The sequence below is a fragment of the Python bivittatus genome, unplaced genomic scaffold, assembly GCF_059951505.1.
Source record: "Python bivittatus isolate LINGU-HERP-01145 unplaced genomic scaffold, Pbiv_v1 ctg000610_np1212, whole genome shotgun sequence".
Lineage (NCBI taxonomy): Eukaryota > Metazoa > Chordata > Lepidosauria > Squamata > Pythonidae > Python > Python bivittatus.
This window is the reverse complement of record NW_028277088.1, coordinates 2271132-2289408: the sequence shown is the minus strand read 5'-3', so window position 1 is coordinate 2289408 and position 18277 is coordinate 2271132. Positions and strand designations below refer to the sequence as shown.

At 47.5% G+C, this 18277-nt stretch overlaps 1 protein-coding gene across 1 annotated transcript in view; it reads right to left on the bottom strand.

Moving 5' to 3' along the window:
- Positions 1–3824: 3824 nt before the first annotated feature.
- The window catches only part of SNAP47 (synaptosome associated protein 47), a 29844-nt gene continuing 15391 nt past the window's right edge, over positions 3825–18277 (bottom strand). Inside the window, exons 4-5 of the mRNA XM_088150777.1 lie at positions 14442–14578; positions 3825–8361 (exon numbers count right to left, since the gene is read on the bottom strand). Coding sequence (XP_088006903.1) covers positions 8215–8361; positions 14442–14578 — 284 coding nt within the window. The 3' untranslated portion in view covers positions 3825–8214. The remainder of the gene's footprint in view (positions 8362–14441; positions 14579–18277) is intronic.

Genomic DNA, 18277 nt, shown 5'->3' with positions numbered 1-18277 from the left:
GCTTAAAATCTGCTGCCTTGAGAAGGGACGGGTGAATCGGCCAATTTCCCAGACTGCCCCAGCTGCCCTTTTTTGCCCCGTGCCAAGATCAGGCCCAGCAGAATATTCCCTGCCAAGCACGTTGGAACCAGGGGACACATTTGCTGGGTGCACCCCCTTGGGCGTACCTTGGGAGTGGGAGGAACAAGCACGAAGATACGTCCTTGCATGGTTTGTGGGGGGGGGACAAAGAGACCTTCGCTGTCATGCCCCCAAAGTGCTGAGACGCCAAGACGTCCACGTTCCTCTGAGGCTTTTGCAGAGCAGCGAAGACCAGGTATCGCCAGGCTACCCGGTTATACCTTTTGAACCCTGGCCGGGCAAGCGATGCGCTCGAGGTCTTGTTCCAGTGCCTGGGGGATGTGGCGGTTGGGATGGGGAGGAAGAGGTTCACGCTCGGCCCCAGTAAGAGGTGACAGGATTCTCCATTCTTACGCCTGACTGAGGTTGCCCTGCCCCACTCGGGAGCGGGGGTGTGCCACTTGGAGATTTTCCTGAACTCGCAGAGCAGGGGGCTGCTGTGGCCAGGAGGCCGTTGCGCAGATTCAGCTTATGCACCAACTGTGCGCCCCTCACAGTCAGTCACAGTTTAGTCCCCTCAATCATTGATGACTGCGATATGCTCTACGTGGGGCTGCTCCTGAAGACCACTCATGGGGCTGGCTGGGGAATTCTGGGAGTTGAAGTCCACCCATCTTAAAGTTGCTGAGGTTGAGGAACCCTGCACCAGCCCTTCAAGCCTTTCCTCAAAGGGATCTGCAAACTGAACCGTCCACTTGCTGTCCGAGGGCTTCCTTTTTCGGTGCAAATAAATGGAGCAGAGGCCTTCGCGTTTCAGCCCTGATGGAAGGGTGGACCAGCAAGAGAGTCAGCGTCATCCTCCATCTTCCAGAGAGTCGAACGCAAGATCGTCTGTCTTCCTGGGGATGCCCAAAGGACAGGCAGAACCCAGGCTATGGTAGCTGTGTCGGCTCGTGGGTGGGCAGAGCGTGATTTGGGGAGTGTGAATCAGCAGCTGTTTGCCCAGGAATCCAATGGAGCCTCCATATCCATTGCACTATATCTGTAAAAGCCAGAGGCCAAGCATCAAGAGGACTGTTCCCTTGACTCCGGCAATGCGTCACTGACCCGTAGCCTGAAATTAGGACTCTGGGGGCTGGATTAGGTGCAAGGACATGCCAGGGAACCGGAAGAACAGCCGGCCACGATGGCGAGCTCGCTACCGAAGGCCTTTTTGAAAAGTTGTTCAGGTTCAAGATTGGCTGAGGTAGATGACATCCTGCTGCCTAGATGGGCCTCCATTGCGTTTACCGATCGGAAATGTCCCTGGGAAATATTTGATGAAATCCAGGAGCTGTGAAAGGAATTCTATAGGAAAGAGAAATGGCACACGGTGGAATCTCAGCGGGCAACAAGGAACGGTTGGCGTGGAAGCCCGGAGCCAAGCGGGTCCATGAACAGAAACGAACGGAGGACAGGAACGATCAACGTGGGCCTTGTCCAGGATTGCGGCGCGGTCCCCCTCAGACGGATGCTTTTCCTGCGGCTCCCCAGCTTTCCTTGAACTCCGCGAATGGAAAATTCTGGGCAGAGGATGTGCTTGGCTTCTGGAAGGCAGCCCCTCCCCAAGTACTTGTGGCCTTCCCAGAACAAAGGAGAAAAGGCAGATCTAAATATTGGCGGCTTGGCCGGGGTGGGCAGGGGGGAGACAAGAGGCCCACGGAGCAGCAGACACGGGCAGCCCGCAGAGGAAGAGATGGGGTTTCAAAGGCAGCAGCGCTTTCGCCGCTGAGGTCCACCCTCCGCGCCAGCAGCCAAGCCATGACTCCGAGGGCCTCTGCGCACCTTCGCTTTGGCCGGGCATCCCGGCCATTCCGACCACAGTGTCTCCAGGGCGGCCAAACCCAACTCTCGAAGAGGAAAGCGAAGACGTTACGCTTTCCAGCCTCGGGTCCCTGGGAGAAAGCAAAGCCTGGCAAGAAGCTGAGCCGTCACAAGGCAGGTGGGGAGGGCCGGCCTGAGAGGGGAGCTGATCTTAGGGCGTCTTCACTCGGCCCCAAGCCTTGCTGAGAAGAGCATCGCATTGCAATTCCCCTGAAGCAATGTTTCCCAACCGTGGCAACTTTAAGAGGTGTGGACTTCAACTCCCAGAATTCCCCAGCCAGCCATACTGGCTGGGGAATTCTGGGAGTTGAAGTCCACGCATGCTGGATGGGGGATTCTGGAAGTTGGTCCATGCACGCTGGCTGGAGAATTCTGGGAATTGAAGTCCACCTATGCTAGATGGGGGATTTGGGGAGTTGGTCCATGCATGCTGTTTGGGGAATTCTGGGAACTGAAGTCTTTTAAGTCTCTTAAAAGTCGCCAAGGTTGAGAAACGCTGCTCTAAAGCACTTTGTTTCGTGTGCAGCCTCCGTCTGTGTAGCCCGGACATCCCAGAGAGCTCCCGCAGAAGGCTGCTTTTCACACGCTAATAGGAGCCACCTTTGGCTCTCATGCTTCACGCTGGGCGTCTCCCCTCACGCAAGGCGGTCATCTCCCATCCGTTTCCAGCGAGCACCATGCGTTTGTTTCCTCCAGACGGAGCACAGGGCGGGAGAGAGGCTGGGAAAGCTCCCTTGCCAGAACCAGAATGTTTTCCCCTTCAGATGTTCAGTGCTCCGGGTCACAAAGGTGAGGGTGCATCACTCACCGTGTGAGGATGGGATGCTTAAAAACAGGCCAGAATCGGGTCCGGGAGGGGAGGGGAGGGAAGGAATGCTGCGACCTGAAATTGTTCAAATATCTGGCACAGGGCATAACTGGGGTTTTTCAAGAATGATAGATTTGGCAGGGAATTGAGGACCCCCCCTTATCTCTGCAACTGCGATTCATCCCATCTCTCTGGCTTCTAAAAACTCACCTGGCCCGGCTGAGGCCTTTTAATGTAATTTTGCAGCTGAAAGGGGTAGAAGTTGACTTGGGATTTGGTTTGCCCTGAACAAGGCTTCACCAGGCCCGCTCAAGGACCCAGGGAAGGCTTTGGCACGATGTATTGCTCTTATTCAGTTTCCACATTTCGAGGGAAGGGAGAGGCTTGGTGCATGGCGTGAACCTAGTTTGGCGCTTTTATGATTCCATTATTGCATAAATACAAAAACGGGATTAACTCCCTGTGTGTGTTCTCCCTACCGGTGCTCCCTTTAGCACTTTTTATCTATTTATGCAATCTATATACCGCCTTCCAAAAAGCTCTGGGCAGCAGACGCAGCACTCCCTCCTCCTATTTTTCCCCCAACAACATCCCAGCGAGGTAGGTTGAGCGGAGAGGAATGACTGGCTCAAGATCACTCAGGGAGCTTCCGTGGTTGGATCCATTATACCTGGATCTTCTGTGTGTTAACTGTGGCACATTTCTGCTCTTTTGCAGAATTACTTGGCATCTACCAATCCTTTATGTACCGTGAGCTGCGGAAGAGGAAATATCTAGGAGACAGCCTGGATGAATTATGTGGGTTGGAAGTACACTTAGAGCAGTGTTTCTCAACCTTGGCAGCTTGAAGATGGGTGGACTTCAACTCCCAGAATTCCCCAGCCAGCATGGCTGGCTGGGGAATTCTGGGAGTTGAAGTCCACCCACCTTCAAGTGGCTGAGGTTGAGAAACACTGACTTAGAGCTTATTTCTCTCTATAAAAATTGCATTATTTCCACTATGCCAGCCCTATGCATGCCCAGATATGAAATTCAGCAGGTTCCTACTGCAAGGGGCTTGCAACTTAAGATTTGACCCTGGGGAGAGAAATCAAGGTCATGGTAAACGAGCAGAAGGCAAGAATGACTTCAGTTATATGGCTCCGGCATTCGGTGCCAGAGAGTTTGCAAAAAGAATTGGATCGGGAAGTGGGACTCGCAAGGAAGCCAGGCCACACAGATGTTCTGACCTGCCGCTCAGCACCAAAGGGATGGAGGTTTGGAGGAAGAGACTACCACCTCACTTTGAGTGAAACACTTCCTTCCCTTCTTTCAGCTTGAGGTGGGAGAAGAACATGTCAGAGATCTGCCTTTCTCTTTGGCCAAAGAACTGAATGAGAGTAGCATGAGATGTGGGTGGGGAGGGCAGATCATTTCTCAGGACCATCAAGGACCCCTTCTTGCCAGGGGCTGGCTGCGGGAAACCCGTGCCAGCGGGACGTGTGAAAAACGCCGCCCGCTATTCCAAGATAGTTGCCCATTTTATTATCAGGAAAGAACATGGTACAGCGCAACTGATTAACAAGAACATCCACATTCAGATTTGAAAAACACAGCTTAGTTGAGGGTGTCAGACGACTGCCTGCCCCCCCCCGCCCCCCTCCAGGCAGGGAAGTCAAACGAACTGCATTGCGATCATGTAATTCCAGGTTTGCTATTGTTCTGGCTCAGTTTTATTCCCTTGCATGTTGCCCAGAGTCTCCACTACTGGAGCGATGTATAAATATTGTTAAATAAATTAAAACATAGAGTTTTTAAACATCAAATCACAATGGTGGAAAAAACAACCCCCCCCCCCCCCCCAAATTAAATGGCCCTCTTCAGAAGGGGGAAAGAAGGTAGAAAGTAAACAATATCTTTTAAAAAGTGCAAATGCTACATATGGTATACATAATTGTAGTATGTATATACATAATTTCCTCTCCACACTACCCTTTGTAACACAAATGACTGGAATGGGATGAGTAAAACAGGAAGGAATTGCCAACGAAAAGCTGCTTCTAACCAGACCAAATAAAATCAATGGCATTTAAGCTAATCAGAACTAATTTGTCCTGGGGGTAGACCTGAAGCTCAACTGAATCTGGCCCACAGAGTTTATTCATGTGAAAAGAAACGTGTCTTGCAACACATACAGATTGCATCTTTCACTGCCCTCTTTGCAGCGCTTACCTATTGAACAGAAACAGGTCCCCAGGTGTGAAATACACGTCAAGAGACCAAGGTGTTCACATATAAAAGTCATACCAGTCAAGAGTTTGAGAAACATAATTTAAAGATTAAGAAATTCACACTCTAGTATGGCTTCAGACTAACAATCACTGACCCCGAAAAGCTGCCTGGCCTGTAGCTGTGGCATTTCTAGCTGACCCTCCCAACGGTAATTAACGGCTTCGCCACTTCATTAGTAAAACTAGAACAAAAACTACACAAACCATAGTAAACTAATTCACCAAAAGCAACAGCCATTCTCTTTCTCTCAATAAAAAAAGGTGGAATTTCAGAAAAGACAATTCATAAGGTAGTCCTTGCTTACCAACTGCCTCATTTAACGACCAAAATTACAAAGGTGTAAAAAAAAACTTTGTGACCAATCCTTGCATTTACGACCATCACAGCATCCTGCAGTCATGTGATCGCCATTCGCATGCTTCGCAACTGGCTTGCAACAAGCAGAGCTAACAGAGAAGGCAGAAGTAAAATCGTAAGTCATGGTCATGTGATATTTCGCTTAATGACTGAAGGGGAAGTGAGGTCGTAAGCCCGCACCGTCATGGGGTTTTCTGCCAGTCCCAATTGTGGCTGTTAAGTGAGGACTTGAAGAAAAGGAATTCCACACATAACACAACAGGGAAGAAATCTCTAGATCAGCCTCTACCAATCCAGAGGCAAAGATTTCACCACCCACAATTCTAAGCAATGATCACCCAGCTAGAGAATTCTGGGAGCTGACACCCGTTAGGAAAGGCTGGGCTTGGCCATGCGCAGTGAATCCCCACCATTTCTTGCCGTCTAATCATCCTCTGGATTTCTGCAGAGCAGATCTGGCAGAGTATCGTAACATCTATAGCAAGAGAGGGGTCATCAGGGATACCTCTTTGCATCTAGCAAAATGCTACGGAATTTGCCTGCTAACAGCCCCTGGAAGGGCTGAACGTAGCCTCGCAGGCCTGCCTTGTGCAACATGCTTATTTTGGTTACTTAATTAACCCATTTTCTGGGTTTGCACAATATGCCGAAACAGAAGCTGGGTATATGTAGCGCACTAAGCCAATGGAGCAACTAAGATTAAAACTAACCAGATTTATATTATGCGGATGCAGCTGTAGGGCTAACTGATATCAAGTGTATGTCAATGTAGCCCAGATGCTTATGACAAATTAGACCTTTTCCTACGTGGAAAATTATAATACTTGGGGGCTGATCATACTAACTCTGTATTTAGTTTAGTTTCATTCGATTGAAAGTTCAGTGAAATGAAATCAATTTTAGTTTTTCTCATCCTCTCCTCCACTCCTCTCTCCTGGATCCACCTACACATTGGAGTATATTCTGCCCTAAATGCCACAAAAAGTTAAGTGTGGCCACTGAGCTGAGAAAAGCATTGCGTTCTGCGCTCAGAGGGACACTACAAAAGCATCGAACCAGCCAGCCGTTCGTGACTATTGCACTTCAGTTCCTACCATTCCCAGCCCAAAGGGCTGAGGGCCATGCTACGAAGAGGACACTGGTTCAACACATTACCCTCGTCTGCTGTGACAGCGGCAAATAAATTTGTGTAAAAATTTGTGTATACTCCCCCGCCCCCCCAAGAACACCCTCTCTCTCCCCTTCCTGAAATTACCTTTTTGCAGTGAAAATAATCTTTGAAGTGTTTGGCGAAGTACCACCTTTTCTTTTAACCATTCTTCTCCAATCTTCGCTACATCTACAATAGCAGAGAAGTGCCCGTAGGGTCTTATTAGAATGAAGCTAAAACAACTTCTATCTGTATTAAAACCAGCGAATCTCACAGGCTGAAACTCAACTTTCCTTTTGATTCTACCAGAATTCAGATCCTGCTACCCCAAGAAATCTCTTCTCCCAGCTGGGAACCCAAATGTTGCTTCTGGATTCTGATTTGCATGTTTCCGTCGTTAATCATCCTAAATCTGCAAAATCAATTCCGTTCATTTCATTTTGGGCAGGCCCTATGGCCACGCCAAAAGAAACACAAAATAAGAGCATTCAATCCATTGTGTTAAATATCACTGAGGCTCCTGCCCCACATTCCCACCCCAAGTTTCTTTCTCTGTTCTATGTAACATCACCTTTAGAAATTGTTATGTACAGTATTTTTTCAGGATGGATGAGTCTGTTAAATGGCATTCAACGAAATAGATTTCAACACGACAGGACTAAATAACAGTTCAAATACTAACAGCCAGTCCCTTTTCTGTTATAATAAATAGTTAAAGTGCACAAAGCTATATAAGGATTGTTCAAGAGTGGGGAGAGTCCCCATTTTTCTCCTCTGTTGGAAAAGGCAAGAGAAATAAAACTGTTCTTCCTTTTCAGGTGGCCAGCAGGTCAATTCCATTAAGTCAACTGGCAGTTTTGCCTCTGGCTTAGGTTTTTAAAAAATATTTATGTCAACAAGTTGGTGGATACGGCGGCCTAGCAATGCTCGCTGGTTCAGATACTAAATGGTTCTTCCAGGTTTAGGGGCCACGTAGGTCCACGTAAGAGACTTAAACAAACAACAGAGGGGTGCTATTGCCTTGAAATAGGCTTGCTGGAAGCATCTGGAAGTCTGCACTGGAAGCAAAATTCTGAATAGGTGGGCCCGACCCAGCGCGGCAATTCCTCTGCTCACTTATTTACTTTCTAAAATGCCTTCGTTTCCCTATAGAAAAAGCTCTGAGGGTGACATAAATGAACTTCTGCACAATGCTTCTCAGAGGAATGGGATGTTCTCACAGGGTTAAGGCCAACCCAGACAGGTCATTCCCTGAAGACATGAAGACTCAGCAAACTCAAGGTGCTATAGAGGTGGTTAAGAAGTCAGTCTGTGGTCCAACAGGTGAATTAAAAGAAAGATCTGCAAATCACATTGCCTTGTTTTCATGTGCAGCTTGAGATTCTCTCTGGTACATGGCTGCATGTGGCTAATTCCCTTGGGCAACAGGTCCCATCGAAACATTGCCAAGGACCATGCAATGTAGTATTCTTAGATCAGTTGGAGAACAGCAGAAAGGTTTCTTCTTCCTTTGCAACTTACAGGACATTCCCTTCATTTAATAATACATGATCAGAACCACCTTCCTTGTCCATGATTTTCTTGCTTTGCTAACGCAAGCCCCCTTTGAAAATTTGACACCAGCCAACACAAAGGACATTCCCAGTATGTGGCCCAGATGAACAGGCACCTCCACTTTACAGCTGCAAAAGACCTCCTGCGGGTCCTAGGTTAGTTTCCTGATTCTGCGGTTCTGCCTGTCAATGTTCATGGTGGCTCGATCCACAGAAGAAGTAATGACATCCAGGCTTTCATCCTGACGTTCCAGCTCCGTTTCTGTTTCCAAGGCCAGACACTTGAGTTTCCGAAGGATCTGTTAAGAGAATTGATTGCAACTGCAGTCACTGATATGTCAGCCCTCCTTCCCGTATGACTTTCTATCAGTGACATTTCCCTGCCAGAAATAAGCCCAAGGAATAGTAAACAGAGAAAAAGAGAGCCAGTGTGGTCTAGTGGTGAAGGCCCCAGGCTAGAAAGCAGGAGACGGTGAGTTCTAGTCCTCCCTTAGGCATGCAAGCTGGCTGGGTGACTCTGGGCTGCTCCCTCTCTCTCAGCCCAACCCACCTCACAGGGTCGCTGTTGTGGGGAAAATAGGAGGAGGAAGGAGTATGAGGTACAGTCAGGTCCAGAAATATTGGGACATCGACACAATTCTAGCATCTTTGGCTCTATACACCACCACAATGGATTTGGAATGAAACAAACACAATGTGCCTTAACTGCAGACTGTCAGCTTTAATTTAAGGGTATGTACATCCAACTCAGGTGAACGGTGTAGGAATTACAACAGTTTGCATATGTGCCTCCCACTTGGTAAGGACCAAAAGTAATGGGACAATTGGCTTCTCAGCTGTTCCATGGCCAGGTGTGTGATATCCCCTCAGTACCCCAATTACAATGTGCAGATAAAAGGCCCAGAGTTCATTTCAAGTGTGCTATGTCCATTTGGAATCTGTTGCTGTCAACTCTCAAGATGAGATCCAAAGAGCTGTCACTATCAGTGAAGCAAGCCATCATTAGGCTGAAGAAACAAAACAAACCCATCAGAGAGATAGCAAGAACATTAGGTGTGGCCAAAACAACTGTTTGGAACATTCTCAAAAAGAAGGAACGCACCGGTGAGCTCAGCAACACCAAAAGACCCGGGAGACAACGGAAAACAACTGTGGTGGATGACCAAAGAATCCTTTCCCTGGTGAAGAAAACACCCTTCACAACAGTTGGCCAGATCAAGAACACTCTCCAGGAGGTAGGTGTATGTGTGTCAAAGCCAACAATCAAAAGAAGACTTCACCAGAGTGAATACAGAGGGTTCACCACAAGATGTAAACCACTGGTGAGCCTCAAAAACAGGAAGGCCAGATTAGAGTTTGCCAAACAACATCTAAAAAAGCCTTCACAGTTCTGGAACAACATCCTATGGACAGATGAGACCAAGATCAACTTGTACCAGAGTGATGGGAAGAGAAGAGTATGGAGAAGGAAAGGAACTGCTCATGATCCTAAGCATACCACCTCATCAGTGAAGCATGGTGGTGGTAGTGTCATGGCGTGGGCATGTATGGCTGCCAATGGAACTGGTTCTCTTGTATTTATTGATGATGTGACTGCTGACAAAAGCAGCAGGATGAATTCTGCAGTGTTTCGGGCAATATTATCTGCTCACATTCAGCCAAATGCTGCAGAACTCATTGGATGGTGCTTCACAGTACAGATGGACAATGACCCAAAGCATACTGCAAAAGCAACCAAAGAGTTTTTGAAGGGACAGAAGTGGAATGTTATGCAATGGCCAAGTCAATCGCCTGACCTGAATCCCATTGAGCATGCATTTCACTTGCTGAAGACAAAACTGAAGGGAAAATGCCCCAAGAACAAGCAGGAACTGAAGACAGTTGCAGTAGAGGCCTGGCAGAGCATCACCAGGGATGAAACCCAGCGTCTGGTGATGTCTATGCATTCCAGGCTTCAGGCTGTGATTGACTCCAACGGATTTGCAACCAAGTATTAAAAAGGGAAAGTTTGATGTATGATTATTATTCTGTCCCATTACTTTTGGTCCCTTACCAAGTGGGAGGCACATATGCAAACTGTTGTAATTCCTACACCGTTCACCTGAGTTGGATGTACATACCCTCAAATTAAAGCTGACAGTCTGCAGTCAACGCACCTTGTGTTTGTTTCATTCCAAATCCATTGTGGTGGTGTATAGAGCCAAAGATGTTAAAATTGTGTCGATGTCCCAATATTTCTGGACCTGACTGTATGTTCGCCGCCTTGAGTTACTTATAAAAATAATAAAGGTGGGATAAAAAAAATCTAAAAAAAACCCCAAATTGTCTCCTAACCCCCATAAACCCCTCCTCTTCCAAGAACTTTGCAAATGCGGACCACGTTGGGTGTGGAATGAAGGTGGCTTTCCGAGAAGGCTTAAGCTGGTTGCACATGTTTCAGCTCAGCCTTGGCGAGCTGGAAAACACTTGAAAGCATAGCTGGGACTCTGAGGTCAGGCCAAACCGTTTGGCAGGAAGGAAGGGCAAGACTGAGGGTGGAATGAGAAGAAGAAGAAGAAGAAGAAGAAGAAGAAGAAGAAGAAGAAGAAGAAGAAGAAGAAGAAGAAGAAGAAGAAGAAGAAGAAGAAGAAGAAGAAGAAGAAGAAGAAGAAGAAGAAGAAGAAGAAGAAGAAGAAGAAGAAGAAGAAGAAGAAGAAGAAGAAGAAGAAGAAGAAGAAGAAGAAGAAGAAGAAGAAGAAGAAGAAGAAGAAGAAGAAGAAGAAGAAGAAGAAGTGTGTGTGTGTGTGGGGGGGCTACTTTGATTGCATAAAACAATAACAAGATGTCTAGCTGGATCCTCCAGCCTGCTAAAAGGTTCAGTGCCTGATCTGCCAAGCTCTAATCTTGGACAGAATTATAGAATATAAGGATTGGGATGAACCTTGGAGAGAGAACTACAGAACTGGTAATCAAAGGTGAAGTTTCTTTTTTGGGGGTGGGTGGGGAGGGAGGGAGGTGTGCATAAGATGATGACACGTTTCAGCTCCTGAAAATCAGACCACATGCTATTAATCAAAGTGTCTTTGTTCTCCAAACCCATTAATGAGATGAATTCACCAAATATTCCCCTTTTGCACCCAAGCAGTATGCTCAGCGCAGAAAAAAATGCTCACCACTGCAATTTTATGCATGTTTACTCAGAAGTAAACTCCACTATGATTATTACAGCACATTCTCTTGTGATCAAATGAAGCTTTCTTTTTTCCAATGTTCTGCATCTCTACTCTTAGCTAAAAGACTTTTACATGATATCGCATAACATTTTATACTAATTCCAGAAAGTTAATCTCATTTTACCCCATCTAAACTTTTATAGGCCCCTCTACAGTACTGTCAGCTGGTATAATACACTGACTGGAATGATGGAGGCTGTAATTCAACAAGGCCAGAATATATCAGATTAGAGAAAGCGAGCAAAAATGGCAATGTTCAAATTGTTCCTCAATACTTTGGGAAATTCCACCTTTTTTGAAAACAAAATGTAACAGGAAAAATACTTCTGGCCCATCTCCGTGATGAATACCCAGTTCAAATTAAAAAAAAAGAAATGCTGAGAAACAATACAGCAAAATCTCCCCAACCAAAATGGTATTGGGCTTGTGGACATGTGGAGAAAACTCAGTAATTGCAGATGTTTACAAGTACAGGTAGTCTTCAACTTACGACCACAACTGGGACTGGAACTTCTGTTGCTAAGCAATGAAGTTGTTAAGTGAGGCACGCCAGATTTTATGACTTTTGCTGCAGTCGTTAAGCGAATCTGGCTTCCCCCATTGATTTTGCTTGCTGGAAGCCAGCTGGGAAGGTCGCAAATGGCAATCACATGATCCCAGGATGCTGCAACTGTCATAAATACATGCCGGTTGCCAAGCGCCCAAATTTTGATCACGTGACCGCAGGGATGCTGTGACAGTCGTAAGTGTGAGGACTGGTTGTAAGTCACTTTTTTCAGTGCCACTGTAACTTTGAACGGTCATTAAACAAATGGTCGTAAGTCGAGGACTACCTGTGGGTTGAATCAAATGGATTGGTGATTAAGGAAACTCCACAGGTAACATACAGTACAAGATAGTGTTTGGTCAGACTTCATGACTCTTCAGAGGCTCAGTTCCTTGATTAACCTCATGAAGGGTTTCTTCCCCTTCCCTGGAGATTTTCTGGAGGCTGGAGAGTCATCTAGCAGGGATGGTGCAGTGAATCCTGCAGCGTGCAGGGGGTTGGGCTTGATGACCTCTGATGTCCCTTCCCACTCTATGATTCTATGAACTAACAGCAGAACCTTCTAAAGATGAGCATTAGTCCCAACAGAAGAGGTCTTCTCTCTGCAGGAGACAGAGGAATCCAGCCACACAGGGTGTGTGACTGTGGGTGTGTGAGAGAGAGTCCTTGGGGTTTATATCCTAAGTCTCTCTTTTCCATTCTTCCTGAAGACAGACTGCACTATGTTTACAGAACAGTCTGGCCTGGGGCTCTTCGCTTTCCACCTTCCAGCTCCAGCCCACCCAGTGTCGGACCAGCTGGCCTAGTACTGCATGGCTCTCACAGCAACTGCCCTTCACAAGCCCAATCTGGGTGGATCTGAAATAATTGGGCCATCAGGGAAACGAACAGGCTTGAATTAAAGGGGGGGAAAAAAAGCCTGAGGTTCACCACCTGCCAGTCTCTATGGTCTGCAGATGTGACAACAGCAGAAAAGGATTTTGAAAAGCAGAAATAAGAGCCTGCAGGATGTATTCTGCCAAACCAAATCTAGCCAACAAGATCTCTCCCGCTTTCTCCAACCACAGACCTTAAGCTAATATTATCCCATCTCCTCCCATCTTCACTGACATGATGTCAGCCTTAGGTAATTGGTAGACAGGGGAACAACCATCATGGAAACTCTACAGCCGTTCCTTCCCTAAATCTATGGACGAGCCCGCAGACACGCATCGACCCAACGGCGGAATACTGAACTCTGGATGGGAACATGAAGTCAGTTCCTGTGAAGACAGCCCCAAGCATCTTGATGAATTTCCAGATCACCCAAGAAAGCCTTCAGCCTCTTTAAGATGCTTTTCGTGAAACTGTCTGCAGTTCCTCCCTGCCCTCTGAGCCGTTTATCAGGACCCCACAGTGATTTCATCAGAGATGGTGGAAAAACTTGCATTCCACTTCCAAATTCCCCTTAGAGCGGGAAGCCAAACCTTCCTGACAAACGCAAGTCCTTCTCCAGCATCTCCCGAGCTCATATTGCACTGAATAGTTTTGTGATTAGGATGCCAGCCCACCCAGCATCAGGGCTACCCTGACGTATCGCTACTTCTGATGGAGCTGAATATAGTTTAAGCTCAAAAGATACATGCTTTGACTCTAGTACAGTGTTTCTCAACCTTGGCAACTTGAAGATATGGGGACTTCAACTCCCAGAATGCTGGCTGGGGAATTCTGGGAGTTGAAGTCCCCATATCTTCAAGTTGCCGAGGTTAAGAAACATTGCTCTAGTAGGTGAGGGCTGTATTCCGAACACCCACACCCAACTTAAAGAAAGCAAGGGTGCCAGGACCTACCCACCTACTTTGTACTACAAGAAATAAGCTTCACTTGCTGAGGCTGAGAAAACAGTGACTGGGGAAATTTCCCATGGGCTCTAGGGACAAAAAGGAGGCTGAGGAATTATCATCTAGGGCAGTGTTCCTTAAAGCGTGGCGCTAGGATCCCTGGGGGTCCCCCAAGACCCTCTCAGGAATCCTCGAAATCAAAGTTATTTGCCAGTCTACGCTGAAAAATAATACAATATTAAAATCGAGAGAAGCAGTAGCAGCAGCAACTGTGTCCATTTTAATTTTTAATACAGCAAATACAGGTAAATGTAGCCCACACAAATGAAAGCTCTTTTGGGGTCCTCCCTAATATTTAAAAGTGGGAAGGGGTCCCGAGAGAAATCAGTTTAAGAAACACTGATCTAGGGTGCCGAGAACCGGGCACGGCAGACAGATACATCTTAAGCGCGGACATTTGACTGCTAAGAGATACATTTCACATTAATTTCAATAAACTGAACTTTAGGACACAGCTTACACTTTTCTTTCTCCTAAGTACACATCTGAATGTCTTTGGCGAATGTGATCCTTTGCAAGAAGCAAGCATTACTATTCCGTTCACAATCCTTCTGCTCATACATTAAACCGGTCAGATTTTGTCAATTCCACCCTCTCTTCCAGAGAGGCCTGGTCAGCACAGCAAAAAATAAATAAATAAAAATAAAAATAAAAATAAAATAAAAATGAAGCTGCTAAAAAGTGTATTTATCAAGTCACGTTACCTGCAGGTTATCTGCCCTGAACGGCTTTCAACGTACCTGCCTGAGTTCCTGTGTTTCACTCTCTGAAACAACCTGTTTTTCCTTCTGTATCTGAGCCTGCTGGTTGCCTCCAGTTCCTTGAGAGGAGGAGGGTGTTGATCCAGCTTGCACTATGCTTCCAACCAGTCCAGTAGCTGCAAGAAGAGGAAGAAAGATGGGAATCCAAGAGGCACTATTCATACTGTCATTGTCATTGTTTTCACACACCGTGGCACAACCTGCCAAAAACATGGACATGGTACCATAAAGAGTTTATGTGCTGGCAAAGTATTTGGTATGTGGCTGCACTTCTTCTGCCAGCTCCAGCACAGTTATGGCTGGAGCACGGGAAAGATTAGAGCAGTGTTTCTCAACCTTAGCCACTTTAAGATGTGTGGACTTCAACTCCCAGAATTCCCCAGCCAGCATGGCTGGCTGGGGAATTCTGGGAGTTGAAGTCCACACATCTTAAAGTGGCTAAGGTTGAGAAACACTGGATTAGAGCAATGATATCAGGATACCAAGTTGTAACAGGCGGGAGGGATTTCATTCACAAACCTGATCTGCTTACAAGAGGCGGCTGGCTCTTTCAACTGGATCTTCCTGCTGGAGGAAAAAAACATGGCCGGCCAGTGACACCTGCTGGGTCTTCCATACCATGCCTTCATGTGGAATGGTGGGAGGGGGACAGGTGAAGCTAAACTCAGCTGAACTACAGAAGCTGAACCCCCCCTTTTTTTTAAAGGAGCAGACTATGGTTATCTGCTTATGGTGGGCCAAGACTGTGTTAAGGAAGACTGTCCCACTCGTGAGCTTTGTAAAAGCCACCTAAGTTGAGTGCTGTTCAAAAGGGACACAACTTATACAGATCTTTGATTTGCTGCAAGCAGCAGCTTTCCCACCAACACTTCCTTGCATCACTTAGAGCAGTGTTTCTCAACCTTGGCCACTTTAAGATGGGTGGACTTCAACTCCCAGAACTGAAGGCTGGCTGGGGAATTCTGGGAGTTGGAAGTCCACCCATCTTAAAGTGGCCAAGGCCACTGGCTTAGAGGGAGCATGTAAATGTTCCCCTTGCACAGACATGGGGGCTGGGTCACCCATTTGCAATCCACAACCCTGCCCTGAAAAGAGGGAGGGCATCTTCTGGAAACCCCCCTCCGCTCAGGACATTCTGTGGCATACTGCATAACCCCTCAGCAAATGCAAGAAATGCAAACAGGCTGCACCACAGGTCTTGTGAATTTCACAGGATTATTCCAGAATCCAAGCCTTGCTAGGAGAGAGGAAGACCAAGGTGCAAAAGTCTGATGGGATGATTAATGCCCACTCTGGGGGTGAGGGGGAAGGGGAGGGGGAAGGGGAGGAGGAGGAGGAGGAGGAGGAGGAGGGATTCCCCTTCCCATCTTGGTGGAAATCCACCAGAATAATTCTTTCCTCTCTCCTGCAAAGTATCCTCCAGCTATGGTTTGGTAAGGGGGACCCACCCTCCAGTTCTGGACATCCCTTGCTGGCCAAATGTGAAGTCCCTATTACTCTTCTAAAGCCACAAGGCACATGGCTTTCCTCTCTCGACTCCCCAGAGGTCAACCGATCGAGTCACCTGACCAAACAAAAACACCAGCCGGCAGGTCCCTGGGGATCCACCCGCAATTTGCGGTCAGTCAGTCTGCCAACCTCAGAACAAAAAAATCAGACTGGATGATCCTGGGGTATCCGGAATAAAACAACACGGTAGCATGTGGGTGGTGGTTCCCGAAGCAGCTACGCCGTCTGTGGTTTATTTAAAGCCCTGGCTCTGATCACGGCATCCGATCCAAGCTACGTGTGGCAATTAAAGGCCGTTACTTGCAGTCCGGAGCTGCGGGCGGTTTGCACCAGGTGTAGCTCATTCCTGAGATACTCCTAGCACCCTCCTCTCCACCCCAACAGTCTCTACTGGAACAGGATATGCTGGATGGGGGCGGGGGCAGCAGCACCCTGCCCAGAGCACACACCACCTCCATTGCGACAGCTGCGGGGCACTGGGCCAGAAAGTAGGTTGGGAAGCTGAAGCTTGCTCAGGTTTTGGAGAATCTGTGCCAGAAGGACTGGCCGGGGGACAGCGCCTGCCCGCTGCTCTGGATTGTGTTACTTAATGTAAAAGGCAGACACAAAAGCTAAAGCTAAAAATACAAGGCCCTAAATCCCCACAGGAGTAATTACTGCAAACTCTTAATCCCCTGGAATTATTTGGTTATCGCAGCCTCAGCTCCCAAACTGGGACCCGGGCAGCTTCGCCACAAGGGAGACATTCATGCCAGTCTAAATTTAACTTTGTCTGAAACCCGCCAGCTCATACCCAGCAAACCAAACGGCTGGTACAGGTGCAAAACGTCCAAAGTCACCCACCGAATGCACCTTACTGATAGTGTGACTGGGAGCCACCTTATTTATAAATTCATAAATCCAACTTTCCCCAGCTGGCTGTTTCAGGATGGAGTTTAAAATATGGCCGACGGTGGGAAGCAGCCACGAAAGTAATGAGAGGCTGGAGAAATGCGCCCTTTGCTCTGACCCACAAGCGGTTCGCTGGTGCACTGCCTTGAAGCAAACAAGGTGCTTGTTTTTCCAACCTATTGATCTCACTTGCAAGGGAGAATTCTGCAAAGATTCTGCTCTTGGCATGCGCTCTGCCGCTGACAAATGGCACAAACCTCAAAATGCTGAAGGATTGTATGACTTCCACATGGGGGGAGACTATCTTGTATCAGAGTTGGAGACACCCAATGCATGTGGATTCTTTTGCTTTGCTTCCTGGCCCTTTCCCTACCTCCATCCCCAATAGTTTCCAGGGATTTCCACACTATCTCAAAATTGGGCAATGTTGCACGGCTACAATCAACTCCCAGCATATTCCGTTAGAAGCCCCTTCCCTTACAGCGCTGCCCAGAACCGTTGGGACTACAACTCCCAGCACTCCTCAGGCTGGCCAGCAGAATGCCGACTTAAGAGTCTAGCTCAGCAAACCCCGTGTGCCTGGTTGCGCTACAGGGTCCAAGGGATTCACAGGGTGTGATGCTTCAATTTGGGGGTGAGGTAAAATCAAACTCTTATGTCAGCCCTAGCCAAACCGCCCCCGTCCCTGTGCAAACTATACTGTCAAGCTTTCAAAAGACAATCTAGCCCTTCATGCCTGGGGGGAAGGGGGTGGATTAACCACCAAAAGTGAAAAAAGAGCTGGGGGGGGATCGAATTGCCTGTGAGTTGCTCACTTCTGATTTAGAGGGATCTCAGTACAGCTGGGAAGGTCTTCCAGCAGAGATCCCGCAGAAGCCGCTGATAATACCTGCAGACTAAACAAAGCAGTAGTTTGCCCCAATAGGATATGAAGCAGCCTTATACGTTCATATGAAACGTTTCCCCTAACAACAAAGAGGCAATAATGACAGAACGCAGCACGCTTAAAAAAAACCTGGCCTGCTTATCAGGAAATAGACAGAAAACACAGATGGCTAAATGAACTGAGCAGAGCACTTGTGCTCTGCCTTCCCCTAGAAACTTCCCAGATTTGAATCAACCCAGTCCTAAAGAGGGGCGTATGCGTAAAAGCTGAGCACCCCTCGCACCATTACTCATCCAGTGAGAATCCAGCTGAGGCCAGAATCTGGCCAAACACAAGCTTGTATAGCCAGAGGTTCCTTCAAGGGGGCAAGAGGGCCCTGCCTATTTTATCTGCCACCAAAAAAATCCATGGCAGCAAAAATTGCATCCAGGTCCAAGGAAGTTGCATGTCTAGCATAACCAGGGTAGGGATTCCCCCCACCCCCTTTTGGCATTAATGTATGGTGGCCACTGGAATAAAAAGGCATTTG